The following is a 16961-nucleotide window of genomic DNA, read 5'->3' on the forward strand; positions in this document are numbered from 1 at the left end:
TGCAGTTACTGAGACATGGTTCAAAGCCATGTAAAGCACTTTGGCAGTGCATGGTTAGAATGCCTTTCATAAATTTCAAACACACACTGAACATGAAAGAGCAAAAGGTGGAGGTGTATCTATCTACATAAAGGACAAGCACACCTCAATGGTGGTCAGACAATATGACATGTTTGAGCTACTCCAACTAAACATGGGAAAAATCCATTACTGCATTCTTGCTAGCTATAGGTCCCCCACGATGAAACAGAAAACTTATACATCATACCTAAAGGTAACAGAATCATTCACCATGCAGCCCAATACCTTACTCATGGGTGATTTTTAACTACCCCTCCATTAACTGGGAGGCATACATGACCACTATCATACAGGCCCAAAGGCTTCTTGACTTTGTAAATTCAAATGCTCTGGAGCAGCTAGTCTGCACTCCCATTAGAGGAACAAATATCCTAGATCTGGTACTCACAAATATGGGAGAGTGCTGCACCTCTCCTAGTGTGATCTCAATGGTAAGATCAGATAACAAAGCAGTCTCCCTTGAAATAAAGGTAAAATAAGCCCCCCACCTAACCCCAAAACCTTTAAGAACTTCTCTAAAGTAAATTACCCCCTATTAAGGGATGGCATAGCTAGTTTCCGAGCTCCCACAAAATCTAGAAACGTATACAGAGACATTCACAAAACCCTATACGACCATATAAACAATTGCATAGAAAAGGCAGTACCAGATTAAAATAAACTCAGGTCAAACTGCAAAAACAAGCTGCCCTGGTGGACCCCTGGTATTAATAGGCTGTACAACAAAAGAAAAAAAATACTGTCGAGAAATAAGACGGGATGTGTACAACAGAGCAAAAAGTCCCTCATCAGTTTAAACAAGTGAACCAGGGAACTTGTCAAGTCTCTGAAAGCAGATTTTGAGGTAAAATAGCCTCCAAAGCTAAGGATAAGCATAAAGCATTTTTCAGTTATGTCCATAATCTTAAAGGCAACACCCAACAATGTGTGGAATTAGTTGCAGATGGCATCACTTATACTCAGCTAGAAAACAAAGCAAATCTGCTGGCTAACAAATTCAGATCAAATTTCACCTCCCCATCACCCCCAGTTCTCCTCGCAGAAATACCCACCACCACTCTACTGCCAATTATCACCAAAGAACATGTTGCCACTGCACTCTCTAAAGCTGTAAACAAGGCTTCAATGTGGCCTGATGACATACCAGGTTGCCTCATAAACAGCTTAAATCAGAACTTATTATATCCATTAGGATCTCTGTTTAACCACAGTCTCTGGACTGTCTTTGTCCCAACAGAGTAGGGAACAACAACAATCATCCCTCTGAATAAAGAGGGACCATCTACTAATCTTGGAAATTACAGACCCTTAAGTTTGACTAGTCTTATATGTAAGACTAACGAAAGAATAATCATAGACCTGATAAATAATGATATAGAAAACCTTTAAACAACAAACCTGACCCAATTTGGCTTTGTCAAGGGCAACTTACATGTAATAAGTTTTACCATATAACAGTGGATCTTTTCTGTTTAGTTATTTTTTCCCATGGTAGTTTAGCTGGCTGTGCTTAAAGTCAGTGGATGGCTTGTATTTCAGAAATTTACTCAGGAAGTGTCAAAAAATGCAGCCAAGTATTAGCAAGTAAAGAGTGAGTTTTATTAGATAAACGGTATCTAGGAAAGCACATACAGTGATGCATCAACAGCACAAACACGTCAGCAATAACACATCTTATAAAATGTTGTCACACTGATGTAGCTTGCATTAAATAAGACATGGATATCAAATCATCAGTATATGTATCTATCTACCTATCTAACTATGTATCTATCTATATATATTACCGAAATAAAAATGATACAAATAGCGCTGATTCAGTTAAAGTCGTCTCTCTCAACAATGAATAAATAAGGATCAATAACTGCAAATCCTAGACTAAAAGCATAATGTCCTTACATAGTACTGCTGGGCATGAGCATGAATATGGAACTCTTTTAAGTCATAGCCAAATTCTATATAATATCATCAGGCTAGCACTACAGAGCAAGCAGATGACGTCAGATGGCAGACTGTTGCTGTATTGCAGTGGTGCCAACAATCACAGGATGTGGTTTGGTACTTGACCACCTTGAGTCTGTCTTATTATAAAGGCACTACATACTGTAAGAGGTGGGAGCACCAAACCATCACGGCCTTTATAGCCCCTTGTATCAATGATTATAAAGGCAGCAAAGGCTACTTGTGTTTTTCCAATATGGGACATGAAAAGGAGCTAAAAACATGTGGTTCCAGTGTATGTGTATGTGTGTATGTCGGGGGGGGGGGTGGGACTGAAGTGAGGGGGTAGATGGACTACAATTGTTGGAGAAGACTATATTTTGGAACTTGGTGCTCAGTTCAAGAATTCTGGTTAAACCCCTGAACTGCTGTACAACACATCTTGATTTGAGCACTATTTCACATTTTTACAGTACAGCACTGCAAACAGGAATGTGCAGGAAATATCTAATTTAAAAATTCTGCATCTCATCAGAAAGTATTGCAAACAGCAATAGTTCTCATTTAAAATGTTAACATCATACCATTTTACTGAACATAAAACACTGAATAGCACATGCAAATATAACATTATTTTAGCAATGACATTAACTTTTAACTACAGAATTGTGGTGCTGATTTTCAGTGATGGCAGTGCTCGATATGAATTATATCCAGTGTAAAGATACTGTTAAGACATTATTGGGAATCATACACAACCCCAAATGTGCAGGGCCAGCGATTCCTGAACTTTGTCATCACAAACACCCTGGACATGATAGTCCACAAGCCTATTAGGGGTTCAAACATACTAGATATGTCTGCAACCTCAACGACAATACACAACAAAATGCATATAGCAAATCTACTGGCTGACAAATTCAGCTTCAATTTTACTACCCTTCAGACACCCCTTGGCAAAAACCATCAAACATTCCCCACAACTATCTCTAGGGAGCAGATCCTTGATGGACTCTTCAAGGCAAGTTGATGAGCCTCAGTAATATCCTGGATGCCTCTACAACAGCATGCAGCAAAACATATCAGGACTATTTAACTGTAACCTCCAGACAGGATTCATGCCACATAAATGGACAACTGCAACAGTTATTCCCCTGTACAAGGGTGGGCCATCTACGGATCCCAGAAACTACAAACCCATAAGCCTGACTAGTCTCATATGCATAAACAAGGAAAGAATCATTATGGAAATTATTAACAATGACATAAGTTAGGATAGAGTAGTCTACCTCCACAAAGAGGCCAGTCACTAGAGGAGTCATTCAGGGGTCTGTGCTGGGATTTGCTCCATTTTGGCTTCTACTTCTCTGAAGATAAGGCCAAAGTTATGGACCTCTAGCTGACCAAGTTTGCAGATGACTGCAAAGTACGTGCAGTCACAGAATCTCCTTAGGACACTAATATCCTCAAAGAAGGACTGACTCAGATAAACAACTGGAGTCAGAGCAACGGTCTAATACTCAAAGCTAAGAAATGCATAACAGTATTATTTGGGAAGTTATCTATCCCTTGAAATTACCTCATTAATAACACACCATTAAAGCAGATCTAGTAGTCAGAGATTTCAGGATACATCTATACAATAACTTGTACTTTGATCATCATGTGTCTACAGTATTAATGAAATTATTCAATACTGCATAACTTGTAAGCAACAGCATGTCACCTAGGTCCAAGGAAGTCATTTTTCTACTGTCTTTGTCCCTTATCAAACCAATCAAGTACAACATACCCTTCTGTGTGTACATAGCCAGGGACATGCAACAACTGCAAGTCCACAGAGGTTCCTTGCAAAAAAGGATACAGAGTGTAATAAACATATCCCACATGGATTTCTTCAAAGCCCTATCCCTGTTCTCAGCCTCTTACAAAATGCTGAAGGGCAATCTATACCTGGCATACAAGGCATCATTTGATCCTGCCCTGACAGTCCTTCTGCATATCCACAAAACAAACAGCATCGGAATTAACCAGTCTAGGGATTAAACCTTGCTTGCAATATAAACAGATCATGTTGGAGTGAGAGGTATGTATCTCAGAGAATGATACTTATCTGGAAAAGGCTTCCCATCCATGTGAAACAGAGTTATTCTCCAGCCCTGTTCAGGCATAATTTGGACCAGTGGATGGGGAACCAGAAATTCATCCTTGTCTGGCACCAATGTCCATAACGGACAGAGGTAGCCTGTAAATGCTTGACTACCAAGCTCTAGTCTTTATATACCCCTTAGAAAAATCTTATGGTTACTACATTGTCAGATACATTTGGGAAGCATGGCTAGGCTTAAAAAGGCCCATGTAGTCTTTAGTCTAGTATACACCCATGAACCTATTGGATGATATCAATTAACATTTGTCCTATTTCTGTATCTCATTAAAATGTAAAAAATCCTACTGAAACCATAAGACCTGTAGCCGTTTCTGTGCTCCCAGGAAAACTATAACATATATTTTGCAGTTATTCTGTTGTAAAGCATTCTGAACACTGCTGATACTATTAAATATGCATCAGACTAAAGATTTTTCACCAACCTGGGTAGCTGCTGAAAGAAATTTTGGAAGTAGCTGTAAATGGGTCACTGATGTTGAAATTCCAGTGCTTATAGATCCTCAGTGTTGATGCATAAGTAAACCAGCTGGAATGGGCCATGAAGATATTTTCATATCCAGGAAGCACCTTCATTCGTGACAAAATAAAAACTGTGTCATTATGTTGCATTCGGTTGCAAAAAAAGCTCTGAAAAATAATAATGTATAATAAAATTCAATTTCACAAAGAATAACATTAAACTTACAAGCACTGAAATTTTGGGGGCAACTTTGCCACTAATGTGATGACACTGCAGAACAAATACTGAAATTCAGTAGGCTATTTTACTCCTAACCTTTAATGATACAGGTTCATAGGTTCATAGGTGTGTACTAGGCTAATTGCCCTGGAGCCTTTACAACCCTAGCCCATAGGATTACCCTAGCATCATGCCACCCGACCTTAGTTCCCAGTGTCTCTGTCAAGTAGAGCCACTGGAGTGATCCCCAGGGTGAATTTTCTATTTCCCATCCACTCATCAAGATTTCTCTTGAAGAGGGCCAGTGAAGTGCTCTGCTTGACCTGTATGGGAAGTCTATTCCAGAGCATGGGCATTCTCTGGGTTATGAACCTGTCCCTCCAGCACGTTCTGTTGATTGTGGTAATGAGGTTGAGGTCTCTGAAGCATGTTGTGTGGAGGGATTGGGATTTCTTTAGATGTAGCACTTCTAACAGAGCTGGGTCAGACATGGCTCTGTAAGTCAAGTAGAGATTGCCTCTAAGCAGGTGATATGAGACAGAGAATAGTTGGTACCTTCCGCGGTGGTGCAGCAGTAGCGTTGTTGCCTCACAGCAAGAGGTTCTCTCATTCTATTCTTGGCTGGAGTGCGGGGAGTGCCTTCTGTGTGGAGTCTGCATGTCCTCCCCTTGATTGGGTAGGTGTTTGAAAGACGTGTAAATGGGCATGCCTTCGGTGAAGGTTGAACGTCGAGCTGGCACCTCTGCGTTAGTGAAAAGCTACTGCCAATCATTAGTGGACCGGAGTTCCGCTGTGGCGACCCCTAACCGGGAAAAGCTGAAAGACAAACAACAACAACAACAACAACAACAACATGAGACAGAGAACAGCTGGAGTTTCTTTGAGTCTGTCCATATAGGACAAGTTTTTAAGGCCTAGGATCCTCTTTGTGAGGTACTTTTGTGGCATCTCCAGTTGTTGCAGGTGTCTAATGAGGTACATGTCAAATGGCGCATTGTACTTGATGATTGGCCTAATGATGGAAGAGTAGAGGGAGACAATGACCTCTTTCTTCCTGGATGCAAAACCCTTAGTAATGTGATGTGCCACAAATAAGGACTTTCTGACCACAGTGGCAATGTGGTGGTCAAAAGAGAGGTTGCTGTCAACCTGTGTTCCCAGATCTCTTATAACACCTTCTGTGTTCAGTGGACTACCATTGATGTGATAATTCAAGGGAACCGGGTTTTCCCCAAGGAAGATGATGACACATTTTTTGGCATTGAGCTTAAGGCCATGGTTCTGACACCAGTTGTTGGTCTCAGTGAGGCCTTTCTGTAGGATGTCAACATCACTTGGGGAGTTAATAATAGCTCCCAACTAGCAATCGCCTGCAAACTTTGTCAGCCAGAGTCCCTTCGTGTTGGCCTTGACTTCAGAGAAGTAGATACCAAACAGGAGAGGACCCAGGACTGAACCCTGTGGGATTCCACTCGGGAATGGTCTCCAGTCTGACTTGGAGTCAGCTGCTTTCACACAGTGGGTTCCATCTGTGAGCCAGTTTCCAACCCACCTAGTGATATAGGGGTTGATTCCTAGCTTAGTGACTTTTTCTATGATTCCTGAGTGGGGAATGGTATCAAAGGCCTTGGCCAGATCAAGGTAGGCTGTATGAACCACCTTGCCTTCATCCACACCTCTGTTGACTGATTCAAAGAAGTTGACCAAGTTGAGCAGGCATGATCTACCCTTCACAAAACCAAACTGTGTGATATCCAGAGTTTGGAGATTCTCTACATCCTTGTTTATTAGGTCCATGATGATGCGGTCCATAGCTTTGCATATCCATCTCGTCAGGCTAATGGGGCGATAGTTCCCAGGGTCTGTAGTCGCTCCTCCATTGTGGAGAGGGATAACTGTAGCAGTGTGCTATTTGGTAGGAATAAAGCCTGAGGTGAGGCTGTGAATGAACAGGGCACACAGGTGAGGTGCCAGTTCACTCTGTAGTTCATGTAGAACACAGCCAGGGATATTGTCATGTCCCATAGAAGCTGTATTCTTGGCCTTGGACAGTGCTGTCTTAACCTGTGCAGCAGTAATACTGGGTGCCTGACAATCTACTGGTTTTGTGATTGGTCCATTGTGGGGTGAAAGAGGGGTGAAGTTGGCACTGAATCTTTCGACCAGTATATTGGCAATATCTGTTGGCTCTTTATAGGAGGGACCATTGTGCAGTAGCTCAGAACAAATATGGGTACTGCCGTGGAGATTCTTTACATAACTATAGAAGGCCTTGCGGTTGTCTTTACTATCTGCTGCAATTCTATTTTCATAGCTAGCATTAGAGGATTTGATGAGGGATCTCAACTTTTTGTTTAGGCTGATAAGGGAGTTTTTCCAGTCTTGGGAATTCCGCATCAGTTTCCTCCTTCTGTTGTAGAGTTTGTTTATGGAGGGGACCACCAGATTAACTTCCTGTTTTTGGACGAGAGTGTCTTGGTTCTATTGGGTATGGCGAGATCCATGCATTTGTGTATGTATTCGTACAGTGCATTGGTGTATGATTCGGCAGTCATGCAACTATTCTCTATTTGCATGGGTGCCGTGAAGTTAGCCACTTTTGTTTTTAGGAGCCCAAAATTAGCTTTGGAGAAGTTTTTCATGGTGGTTACCTTTGCAGGGGGTGGGGGGTGGAAGGGATGTGAATTTCCAAGGTGATTAGTTTGTGGTCGGATCTAACCATTGGTGTAGAGCAACAGTCGCCCATGTTAGAAATGACCAGGTCATGGATGTTGCTACCTCTAGTGGGGGCAAGAACGAGCTGGTCCAGGGCATTAGAATTAATGAATTCCAGGAAACGTTGGGCAAGTGTATTGGTACATGAGTAGTTTTCCTAGTTAATGGAGGGGTATTTGAAGTCACCCTGTACTGTCCCAGATAGATTAAATTGGAAGCTATGTACTTATCATAACTTAGCATCTGTGTTGTCCATTTTCATTCTTTTTCACTGATGGATTATGGGTCACATTTCCAAGACTTGGAACCAAATCTTGAGCTCCTTCATCTACACATAATGCTCTACTCCATCCCCAACACCTCAGATTGGGATTGTTGCCTTACTGCCCACTGTGATATAGAGACAGGACAGACATAAGAAAAGATTTAGGCTCAAACTTAGAACCTGAGGGTCCCATTATCATCCAAAGATCATTCTAGGAGAGACAAGGTCGAGGGATGGCTGGGAGTGAAGGTGAGGAAGAATGAAAATTGACAACACAGATGCCAAGTTATGGTAAGGACATAACTTCTAAATCTGATGTTGTCCTTTTCATTCTTCCTCACAGTCCCCAGCTACATAACTCTTTGGAGGCCCTCAAGGAAGGATATGCAGGAGGACTGTCGAACCAAAGGAAGCTCTACTTCTGGAGACAAAGTCCAATTTGTAATGTGTAGAAAAGGTATGAGTCTTTGACCAAGTGACTGCAGTGCAAATATCATCAATAGAAATTCTAGAAGAAAAAGGCAGATGAAGTAACCATGGATCTGGTGGAGTGGGACCTAGGAAGACGAGGCATCTCCAAACCTTTTTGAGAATAAATCATAAAAATACAGTCAATAATCCATTTGGCCAGAGTAACTTTGGAAACTGCTTGACCCAAGCGGTTAGGAGAAAAAGATACAAACAGTTGATCAGACATCCTGTACTGCTTTGTTCTGTGAAGATAAAAAACGCAGTTGTCTTTGAACATCAAGAAGATGTAACATGTATTCACCCTTATTAGTAAAGTTTGGAAAGAAAACTGGAAGTTGAATGGACTGATTAATGTTAGTCTCCATAACTACTTTAGGCATAAAGGAAGGATTGGTTTACAGAGGTACCCTGTCTTTATGAAAGATAATGTAAGGAGGCCTAGTTAATAAGATCTGGAATTCAGAAATTCTTTTTGCTGAGGTGATAGCTACCAAAATGATTGTTTTCAATGACAGAAATTTCATATTGAAACTGTTTGCTGGTTCAAAGGGTTTCTGGGTCAATCCCTGGAGGACTAAGGTAAGGTCCCAAGGAGGAGAAGGATCTTTTATTGGAGATATAAGAAGGAAAATTCCCTTCATGAAAGCTTTACATAGTCTGGAAGTTGACAGAGAAATGGAATCGTTACTGGCATGGAAGTTGGATATGGCTGCTAAGTGAAGTGTAATAGTAGAAAAGCTAGCTCCTTCTCTTAAAAGAGTAGTGAGAAAAAGAAGAATGGCTGAAGTAGGAGCTGAAAAAGGGTCAATATTCGTTTTAGAAGCCCATATACAGAATCGTTTTCATTTGCTTTTGTAAACCTTCTTCGTGGAGGCCATCTGGGAGTATAAGATAATGTCCCAATCTGGGGATGCGAACATGGATCATCTTATTATCACTGGAAGTGGCGAAACCATGGGATAAACTTGAGGGTGTGGAGATTGGGATGTTGGATTTGTGACGGGTGAGATAGGAGATCCTGATTGGGCTCCAGCATCTATGAAGGATATTTCAGGTGAGACCAGAGAAAGGGGGACCATGCTTGTCAAGGCCAGAAGGGGGCAATGAGGATGACTGAGCTCTTCAGCCTGCTTGCTTTCTGTACAAATGTTGGGATCAGTGGTAGAGGGTGGTATGCATAGAGGAGACCCGAGGGCCAATTGTGAACCAGCGCATCCCATTGTGACTTCCCCAGAGGGGATCAGAGCAAACTTTCTGCTGCACTTGTTGATGAGAAGAGAGGCAAACAGATTGCAGCAGGGCTGGCCCCAATGGCTGAAAATCATGTTTACTACTGAAGAATGAGGGGCCACTCATGAGGAATCAGAATGGACTTGCTGAGTCAGTCTGTCAGCGTGCTGGTTTTCCCCAGTATGTGTGCTGCAATTAGAAAGTAGTCTGAAGAGCTCACCCATTCCCAGACCCTCATGGCCTCTCTGCACAATGGGTAGGAATTGGTTCCTTTTTTTTTTGTTGATGAACTAGACTACAGACATGTGTTGTCCATGTGTACTGCAACAGTCCCTAGGGGGAGAACATCCTGAAAGGCTTGCAACATTAGGAGAACTGCACTCAGCTCTAGGACACTGATATGCAGCTTGGTCTCTGAGGAGGACTACATGCCTTGAACTATCTTTCCCTTGAAATGCCCCTCCCACCCCAGTTGGGAAGTGTCTGTGGTCACTGTGGCTATAGGGGGAGGAAGAGAGAGCAGTCTGCCCAAAAACAGGTTGTCTGACTGTATCCACCATTGGATATGACATTTGCAAGTTGGAGCCAGTTTTTGGGAAGAGATAGAGGCTAGTAAAGAATAGACCACTCTACCACCAAGGTCCACTGAAGAACACTCATGAAGAATCTTGCTAAAGTGACCAGAATTATGGCAGCTAACACTGATCCAAGAGCTTGTAACACTAGTTTAGTTGGAGGTGATGGACAAGACAGTAAGTCCCACACTTGAGTTCTCAGAAATGTGATAGGGCGAAGAGGTAATGAAGCCACTAGAGTCATAGTATCCAGTTAGGTGCCTATAAACTCTACAGACTGTACAGGAGTCAGGTTGGATTTGGCAAGATTTATCATAATGCCTAGGGAGTTGGAGATCTGAAACAAGAAATCCCTGGCTTATAGAAGTTGATGCCTGGTTGGGGTGGTAAGGAGCCAATCATCAAAATAGGGAAACACTTGAAATCCTTTGAGCCTCAGGTGAGCCTCCCCAACTGCCATGCATTTGGTGAACACCTGGGGGGCTGTAGTGAGTCCAAAGGACTGTGCCCTGAATTGGAAAACTCCCAGCCAAAAGTGAAGGTGTCTCACAAGTTAGTGCTAGGCTAACTGCCCTTGTGAGTCATTATAAGCCTAGCCAATTAACCCATGTGAGAATCAAACCCTGCACCTTTTATCTGTAAGGCAAATATCTTAATCATTATGCCAACCTCCCTCTAAAAGTTCGACTTGTATCAAAATTATGTCACCCCAGATAGGGCTCAAACCCACAATCCCTGGCTTAGGAGGCCAATGCCTTATTCATTAGGCATCTCCTGGAGCACCTGTCTATTTTGATGGATAGTATGCATCCTGGAGATCCACAGAGCACATCTAATCATCCTTATGCAGAAGAGACAGGATGGACTGAACCATAACCATCCACAACTTTGACTTCTTTGCATACTGACTCAGACAGTTTAAATCCAAAATTGGTCTTAGGTCTCCTGTATTCTTTGGTACCAGAAAGAAGTGGAGTAAGTTCTGAATCCTATTTGTTCGGTTGGGACCTCCTGGATGACTCTTTCTTGTAGCAGCTTTTGAACTTCTTGAGCTGCACACTCCCTCTGACTGTTTGAAATGTCAGGGAGTTTCCTCTTTGGCACAATAGGTGGAAGGGAAAAGGGAATGTAGTAACCTCTGGATATTATGCTTAGCACCCATATGTTGTTTGTAAGATTTGTCCAGGCATCTAGGTGCAGGGAAACATGACTCCTGACTGCATCCAGAGATGGACAGTTCAGCAGCATCTCAGGAGCACTGATAGGGCCTGTCAGAGAAGGAGTCTCTGAAGTCCTAGTTCTGTGGACCCCCTCTGCCTCTGGGGTGACTTTTACCATTGATACCTCCTCCTCTGCCTCTGGAGGAAGTGTCCCTGTGCGTGTCTTGAAAAGGCACTTGAGATTTCCAGTACCATGTTTTCTTCTCATCTCGCTGGTTTCTAGAAAACATCTGTTGAAGGGTAAAAAACTTGATTCCCATGGCAGACAGGGTCTTTCCTTCCTGCTCACTGTGGGTAAGTGCATCTTTCACTAATGGCCCAAACAAAGAGGAGCTATCAAAGGGGGCATTAACAAAAGACACCTTGATGGGTTCCGCAAAGTTGCATAGCCTCAACCAGGCAGGTCTCCTTACGGCTATGCCTGAACTGGCTCATGAGGTACCCTCCACTGTATGGGAGATCAACCTCATTGATGAATTAGCAATAGATGACAGAGTAGCCAGTTGAGGAGAGACCCTATTGAGATCGTCCACCAACATGGTCTCAGTGCGAGGGTTTGAAAGCTCCTTGAGCAAATCTCTCTGCAAGCAGGTGAAATGTGCCAGGTAATTTCATGACCACAGTGCAAATGTGGTTGAGGCATAGATGTGCTTTTATAATCTGTCCATCGCTCTCCACTCCCTGTTCAGTGGATGGACTGAGGAGCTCTGCACAGCTAACTCCTTTTTAGTGGCTGCCTCCACAGCTATGGCATCAACCGGGACACCCTTACTCCAATGGCTTCTATCTGATGAGGGGACTAGAAATTTATCCAGGCATTTGGGGAGGGCGCGACAGTGTCCGGTTCCTTCCATGCCCGGTGAGAAACTAAGTCAATAAGTTCAGCTGCTGGGGGGGGGGGGGGTCACCCAAGACATAGATAGGCCTACCCCAAAAGACTCCAAAAACACTGACTCCTCAGAAGAAGGAGGTTGGGAAGTCCAGCCACCCTTCTGCTTAAGGATTTCCAGGATGTCTCCAACGGAGATGTCATCAGGTGGTGATCGAGAGGAACCTTCTCCTTCATCTAAGTCAGTGTCCTCAGTGAGAGACTCCATCTGGGCACCAATGTGCCTCTTTTTGCATAGCTCATTCCATGGTACATCCTCCATGGGGTGGTCAGGGGAGGTATTGGAAGAATGGGGAAATCCCTCTGGGGAATGAGTGTGGAGGCTTCCCAGGATAGGCTGACATAAAAGAGCAGGGATGATGGGCTCAGTGCTTGGACCCAATGTGAGTTGAGTAGTAGGATCCAAGATGCTAGAGGAGGGATCTCTATGCAAAGAAAAGGCCCTTTCTACTACCTGGAAGGCTGACAGGCCCAGGGAAATCCCTCCCAGCCTCTCTGGGGCTGAGGCAGCTTAGGATGAAAGGTCAGGGCCCACCCCAGATCCAAGTCCCCCAGAAAGAATTGGACCTGAGCTGTCAAGAGTTGAGGCATCGAGAGGAAGAGACAGATTTGACAATGTTGGACCTGAACCCAACCTCCTGGACCTGGCACCAGCCTCTTGGATCCAAGACCCGCTCTGATCCACTGGCACTGGAGCAGGGCTGGTCAGGGAATCCATTGGAGTAGAGGGAGGAGGCTTCCTTGGATCCAATGCTGACTCTCTCGGGTATTTTAGATCCTGGGTCTCTGAAACCACTGGTTGGATAGAAAAAGAAGACTGTAAAGGCTGGGAGGGTGCACTTACGGATCCAAGAGGAAATGTAGCTGGCAATACCCCCATCTGAATCGCAACCCTAAGGAATTTCTGTATCAACCTGTCCATATTGGTCTCTGTCAAGCTCCTAGAGGATCTGGAAGAAGCTGAAGAAGCAGGTCTGGAAGGTTTGGTCGATGTTTGAAACAATTTGGGAGGCAAGGCAGGTGAGACAGGTTTCAGTGGAAAATTTGGAGATCAGTTCCTAACTGTTGGATCCGAGGGTTGGGAATCTGACACTGAAGTCAGTGGAAGAGGGAAACCAGTTGTAGTGATAACCTCCATCGTATCTAAAGAGGTCTGTGGATCCAAGCAGGTGTAATACTGTTTGGATTCGTAGAAGTCAGATCCAAAGTTCTCTGAAGCTACTCAGGAGGCTCCAACAAAGCCCTTGGAGACACAGAGAGAACTTGCTTCTTAGATTCTTTGGAGGCATGAGCTTTGGAGGGGATTTGAGCCCCAGAGGAGCAAGGAGAAGCAGGGTTTAAACCTTTAAGGAATAGTTTATAGCACCTGTCTAAAAGGGCTCAAGGATTCAAGGAGGTGCATATCTTACACTGGAACTTCAAATATTCTGGCCCCAAGCAGCAGACGCACTTCTTGTGGGCATCTGAATTGGAAATTTTATGCCCACAAGAAGTGTATCTTTTAAATCCTGTTGGTTTCTCTGATATTTTAAATAATGAAAGACCCCACTGACTAGAAAAGAAGACTGTCCACTCTAAGTGAAAAGTACAGTTGTGTACACTTACCATAAATGTAGATGTTCAAGTGTATTCACTGTTGCAATCATCATATTTGGGTTATCTGCTTGCTGTAGCCCTCAGTCTGCCTGATTATCAAAGTCTTGGGTCCTGTATTGGTTGCTGTCTCATGTTCCATGACATCAGGTAGTCAGGGGTATAAAGCATGCATCCAACGCTATTACATCAGTGTTTCTTGCCCCAGATGTGAGGTGCCCCCATAATGGGAAGCAATTATATACAAGGTTACACCTCCAACAAAAAAGCAAATACACCAGAAAGCTTTAAGCATAGTAAACAAGAATAGAGGTATAGCTAATAGAAGTCAGGGGGCTGGAGGGTGGGTAACCAGGACTGCAACAGTGAATACACTCGAACATCTACATTTATGGTATGTGTACACAACTGTACTATGTTCTTCATGTTTCACTGTTGCAGTCATCACATTTGGATAGATTCCCAAAGCTAAGGATGGGAGGAGGAAATTAGATAGCATTAGGATCAGCTATAAGGCCCTGCAAGACTGCAGTGGCAAAGCCAGCTCTGGATTTAGAAAAAATTGGCAAGTGGTAATTCTTGGTGAAGGTATGTATAGAACTCCAGGTAGCAGCTTCTAGGATGCCCCTGGTAGGGACACCTCTGAGACAGACTGTAGAGGTAGATGCAGCCCTGGTTGAATGTGGTCTTATCCCCTGTGGGGTAGGTTTTCCATGGTGCTTATAGCAAAAATTAATGCAATGGCCTATCCACTTAGAAATTCTTTGTTTTGAAATGGCCTTCCCCTCTGCCCCTGCAGCAAATGCAACCAGCAGCTGTTCAGATTTCCTGAGAGGTTTAGTCCTGTCCAAGTAAAATCTAAGTTGTCTGTGCATGTCCAAGGAGTGCAGTATCCGTTCCCCTTTGTTCTGTGGATTAGAAAAGAAGGTTGGCAAATTAATGGACTGATTAAGCGCCACACTGGATAAATACCTTGGGCATGAAGGAGGGATTGGTCCTGAGGGACACCCTGTCCACATGAAAGATGATGAAAGGCTCCACTGCTATGAGGGTCTGTAATTCAGACACCCTTCTTGCTGAAGTGATGGCTAAAAGAAAGGCTGTTTTCCAAGAAAGGAATTTCAACTCTGCATTTGCAGCTGGCTCAAAAGGAGGCAGAGTGAGCTTTTCCAATACAAAGTTAAGGTCCCAAGCTGGAGTAGGGGCTCACCTGGGTGGTCTTAAGTTTTTGGCCCCTCTGAGGAACTGCTTCAGCAATGGATGAGAGAAGAGGGGTGGTTCTGTATTGTAATAAGCTGAAATGGCTGAGGCATGAATTTTGATGGAGGAAAAGGAAAGGCCCTTGTGAAGTATCTCAGTTAAGTATTGAAGAATCTGAGTTAAATTGGGTGCTGCTGTGCCCATCCCCTGAGTTTGGCTCCAGGAACAGAATATTTTCTATTTTTCAGCATAGGATTTTCTAGTACTAGGCCTCCTTGCCTCCAGAATGACATCCATCACTTGCTTACTGAGGGACGGTAATGGAGCGATCAGGTAATTTGCCAGGCTTCCAGGTTCAGGGTTTGAAGCTGTGGGTGCAGAATCTAGCCCTCCTGCTGGGACAGCAGGGTAGGGGTCTGAGGCAGGTGCCATGGTGCCAGCAGTGACACGCTGCGCAAGAGGGGGTACCAGTGTTGGCATGGCCAGTCTGGTACAATCAGTATTGTCCTTGGTTTGGCCTGTTTGATCTTTAGTAGTACCTTGGAGAGGAGAGGCAGAGGGGTGAAGGACAGGGCATCCACTTTCCAAGCTTGTTTGTTGGGAGTCCTTGTGCAGAATTTGTCCAAATGGTAGTTCTGGGGGGAGGCAAACGGGTCTATCTCTGGGCTCCCCCATTTGTTTCTCAACATGTTGAATATCTTTGGTTCCAGTTTCCGCTCATGTGGGTCCATGACATTTCTGCTTAGTTCATTTGCCAGTGTATTTAGCTTTCCTGGCAGGGATTGAGCCTGTAGGTGCACTTGGTAGCTCAAGGCTGTGTTCCACAGAGCCATGGCTAGTCTGCAGAGAGAGTATGAGTGGGTTCCCCCCTGCTTGTTTATGTACAACATAACAGTGGTGTCCATCTTTACCAATAAATGTCCTGGAAGAATGTGGTCCTTGAAGGCTGTCAGAGCATTCTGTACAACTAACATTTCTTTTTGATTGATTTGCAGGTGCATTGACTTGGGTTCCATTTGCCCTGAATGCACTTCCCTGCCAAGTGAGTCCCCCCATGCATAGTCTGATGCGTCTGTTTTTAGGGTTTGGGCGGCAGGGGGTAGAGTGAATGGCAGTCCCTTGTTTTGGTGGCAGGCCTCTGCCCACCAAAGGAACTCTCTCTGTAGACAAGGTATGATAGGAATCATTGATTCTAGATCCTGAGAATGTTGACACCATAGGCTTTTTAGATACTATTGTAGTTTCCTCATATGCAGTCTTGCATATGGAATTAGTAGAATGCAGGAGGCCATGCAGGAGGCCATGAACTCCAGGGCTTGCAGTATTTTACTTGCAGATAGTTGGGTCTTTGTGGCCAATAGTTTAAAGTAGTCTGTCAAATGAACTTGTTTCTCTGGCGTGAGGTAGGCCATCTGGGAAGTTGTATTCAAGCTTGCTCCCAGGAATACAATTTGTTGGCAGGGTACAAGATGTGATTTCTTTTCGCTTATGGTGTACCCCAGATAAGTTAGCAATTTCTTTACAAATGCCAGATGATTTAACAGTATGTCCTGGCTTTCTGCCTGAATTAGACAATCGTCCAGGTATGGGTATATTTGAATATTTCTTTGCCTGCAAAATGCAATGACTGGAGCTAAGTACTTTGTGAATACCATGGGCGCAGTAGATAAGCCAAAGGGCAGTGCAGAGAACTGATAGTGCATTTAGCCTGCTTTGAAGCGTAGGTATCTTCTGCAAGATTCCCTTATTGGGATGTGCAGGTAGGCTTCCTTTAAATCCTGTGTTGTCAACCAGGCATCTTTGCCTAGCAAAGGAAGCAGCTGATGAAGAGGTAGCATCTTCAATTTTGGGATCACCAAAAATGTGTTTAGGATAGACAGGTCCAGGATAGGACTCCAGGAATTGTCTTTTCTGGGTACCAGAAAAAGTTTT

At 43.8% G+C, this 16961-nt stretch overlaps 1 protein-coding gene across 2 annotated transcripts in view; it reads right to left on the minus strand.

Moving 5' to 3' along the window:
- PLBD1 (phospholipase B domain containing 1) overlaps positions 1 to 16961 on the minus strand; it is a 1215938-nt gene that overhangs the window by 242001 nt on the left and 956976 nt on the right. For both annotated transcript variants that reach the window (XM_044073961.1, XM_044073969.1), the window contains exon 6: positions 4615 to 4759. In XM_044073961.1, the coding sequence (XP_043929896.1) occupies positions 4615 to 4759 (145 nt within the window). The remainder of the gene's footprint in view (positions 1 to 4614; positions 4760 to 16961) is intronic.

Source organism: Protopterus annectens, chromosome 1.part1, assembly GCF_019279795.1.
Source record: "Protopterus annectens isolate FY-2018-M chromosome 1.part1, PAN1.0, whole genome shotgun sequence".
NCBI lineage: Eukaryota > Metazoa > Chordata > Ceratodontiformes > Protopteridae > Protopterus > Protopterus annectens.